The following is a 3,546-nucleotide window of genomic DNA, read 5'->3' on the forward strand; positions in this document are numbered from 1 at the left end:
TGCTGTAAGCAGCCTTTGAAGGGTAATTAATTCAGTACCATAGACTGGACCCTTTTTGTAGGCAATTTGCAGCGAGTCAAATAGCTTGCCAGCAGCATGCATTAAAAATATTCGGCAAAGAAACAAGCTAAAAAACCTATCTGAGAACAGAAGTTAATAAAAACATTTTAATCTGCTACACCCTGCTACATGCAGTAGGTCAAAACCATTCTTGATGTAAGCAAATATATTTCCATTTATGCAGAATGTGTCTAATCTGCCTTTCAGCATGTCACAGTTTAAGTTGGGAGTTTGTAAAAACCCAGTACGAATGACATAGCTTTGACATAGTAAAAAGCAAAATATGTTTTGAAAACATTTAGCTCCTTAACATTAATTTTGGTGTAGTATTTAGCCATGGCTCAACACAGTACCCTGACTGCATTGTAGAACCCAAATATTAAAAAATTAGATCTAAGCTAAAGTTTAAGATGTAAATGCAAAAGGATAGATGTCCCAGCAGTCGTCAGAACAACTAATTTTAGTATTTCAGATGATGTTGAAAACGCCACCATACGTCAGAGACAAAACACTTTCAGTCTGAAGCACAGAGATGATCTTTACCATTTTTTGATAGCTTTCCCAAATCTATTCGACATCACTTTGGCTTTACTACAGTGAGTTTCATACAAACATCACCCATATTGGGGTTCTGCTGACCTATGGTACAGTAAAACACTGCACAATGTTATTTGAATCAGAAGTCTGAAAACACGGATAGATGTTTCTTTAATCCTCTTAATGGTCTCAGAGACTTCTTGCAAAGGAGAAAGACAAAAAAAATCCAGATAGGGCTTTGCAGAATTTGAGCACCAGTGGGAATGCGCACCAGTGCTCTGAAATAAACGAATGCCACTATTTCATCCAATCCTTCCAACGCTTCTTGTTGAACCACCAATGCTATAAAACAAGTAGCATTGCAGGCAGCCATGACTTAATATCTTCTGCCTGGACACAACCTTTTCAGCAATAGCCAAAAGGAGATTAAAAACCCCCAAGCATTCTTTGGTCAGTACCAGATAGGCAAGAACACAGATTTCTGATTTTTTTACTGTAATAACAGTTGTCTTCCTGTATTTTTTTAGTAATCTCAGTTCCCAGGAGAAGAACAGACACTAGATGACAGTCAGATTGACAACATCAGAGGAAGATTTCTGAACAGAGGCAGGACAGCTAAGCTGTTGCCTCCTTCCGAGATCTGTCATGCTTGAGGAAAATTCTGGCAGTTTTTAATAATATTTGACTTATGGATGAGCAATTTTTCAACAGCCTGGAAGACTGGAGGATCAAGCAAAGTGTGGACCGATGAACTCCTCAGGGTGCCCAGCACACTGCAGATTACTGCTGACAAAACCCAGGAGACACGGCACAGCGCATGTCTCCAGGCACTGCCCTGATTCCAAAGATACAGCCAGCCTCATCTGAATCCCAACGATCTGCTCACCAAACTAACTAGTAACTTCCTTACAGCAGGGACGAATGATACCCGGGGTGTGAACAATGCACCAATGCAAGTACAAGCTGTATTCCTCAGTGGTATGAAGCATGAAACCGTGGCGAGGGTGGGCTGCTGCTCACACACAAGCCTTCGCTGCTCTTCGTTCTTCAAAGGCATGGCAGATATCAGGGTAAAGGAACGAAATACTCAGAAAAAGCTTTTAAATCCAAGTTAAATCCCATCAATGAGAGCTTTAAAAGATCAGTTCCTTATATCTATAAAAGCACGTTGATGGGATTATGTGCAATCTGGCTGCTAACATTTGCAGTGTCACAGAGCACCGTACAGGCGGCTGGAGTGCTCACCTCCTCTCGGAGAACACTCACGGCGAGGCGTTTTGATGAGGGAAATCTTTCAGTGGTGACTTTTGGTTTAAACTGCGTAGAGCCCACCAAGGACCTTGCACCAGGTGCAATGGCACTGTTCCACCAGCGAGAGACCCGCCATCGGCAGGTGGGCGCTTTTCACGGAGTTCATTTTCATGCCCTATTGTCCTACATATTTATAACATCCTGTTACATTATTAATAGTGATTAAAAGTTTAGGTATTTCAGATCAATAAAGACTGTTTACATATTTACTTTATGAAAAATTAATAACTTACAAAGAGAAAGTACATTGAATTTGTGCGCAGCTATGGAATGAAGTCCAGGTTGTAACCTAAGTGCTATGTACTGTACTGTGAAAATAAAAAATTCTTATTCCCTTATTACTGGAACATGGTTTATCTAATGTATAGGCCTAGCTGACAGGGTAATAGTTAGGTGATGTGGATGATTTGTGGATCTCTTTGTCAGCATGTAAGTTATAGCTTCCCAGGTGAACTACAGCATAAAAACTTATGTGCCCCTATATTTCAAATGTTCAAGAAAATATGTGTTACCAGGTTTTCCGAGCAAGGAAGTGCCCCTTTCCTACTGCACAGTCTTTTCCTGTTAAAGGGCAACCCAATCTCACAAACACTCAGAGATCACTCGACTGGTTGCGTGACAGCTCGAGAGTAACCCACAGCACAAAACTGTGAACTCCACACTGGTCTATCAACAGGCAGTGAAACCAAAGAAGTTTTTTAATTAGGTAGCTGGATTATACGTAAGTGACAAGTGTTAAATTTATTACACTGTAAATACCAATCAAATTCTATGGGGCAGAAAGGTGACTGAATACAGGGCACCAGCGTGTCCTTCTGGTTCCTGCCATTGTTCGTATCTACACAGAGACCAACCCCCCCCCCCCCCCCTTATTTTGTAAGTACGAGATAGCTTACCTTCCTCGACAGTCAAAGTCTTGTTAATAAGAGGAGCAGAGTTTATTACCGAGCCACTTTTATGAACTAGGTAGGTAGTAATGAGAATCTGATAAACAAGATCCTCAGCTGTTGAGACTCAAACATTTGCGACCCTTTTACGTATTTTTTGATTATCAGTGAAGAATTCTCAGCTATCCGTCTATCACTGTTTTTTCCTGGGTAAGTAACTTCATTGCAGTTCTCAATATTCAGAAAAGTCTTTTGTCTAAAAGAAAACTCACCTGCTCTCAAACGAGACATCTCCTGGGATTACATGAGTGCTTTCCTTCCCAATAAGGAATCTGATTCGATCATAAAAGAGCCTTGGAGGATGCTGAGAGAAAGGCGGTTGGCTGTGCTGAATAAGGTCAAGGGGATCAGGCGAACCCTGGCAGAGAGGACTCGCGTAACAATTGCTTTGCTGACAACAGTCAGGGTCCACACAGTCCGTCAGGCCATCTAAAACGGAGAGAATGGAAAGTTCAGGAAATTAAGTGATTCTGAGAATAAAGAACCATGTTTATTACTGGAGAGCACCGGAGGTGTTTAATCAATTGGAAGGCATGCTGATTATGACACATTCAAATTCAGTAAAGCATTAACGTACATGCTTAGTCCAGGAGGGGTATTTCTCTCTAGTCATTAACACTGTATCACCCCATAAAATCCCACCACGACAATGAGAAAACAGAACCTGCAAACTAAGTGAACAGGGAAGAGC

The 3,546-nt window shown here is 41.2% G+C and overlaps 1 protein-coding gene across 1 annotated transcript in view; it reads right to left on the reverse strand.

The window, feature by feature from the left end:
- TENM1 (teneurin transmembrane protein 1) overlaps positions 1–3,546 on the reverse strand; it is a 246,047-nt gene that overhangs the window by 80,670 nt on the left and 161,831 nt on the right. The window contains exon 14 of the mRNA XM_009889346.1: positions 3,068–3,284. Coding sequence (XP_009887648.1) covers positions 3,068–3,284 — 217 coding nt within the window. The remainder of the gene's footprint in view (positions 1–3,067; positions 3,285–3,546) is intronic.

Source organism: Charadrius vociferus, unplaced genomic scaffold (assembly GCF_000708025.1).
Source record: "Charadrius vociferus isolate BGI_N301 unplaced genomic scaffold, ASM70802v2 scaffold7, whole genome shotgun sequence".
Taxonomy (NCBI): Eukaryota; Metazoa; Chordata; class Aves; order Charadriiformes; family Charadriidae; genus Charadrius; species Charadrius vociferus.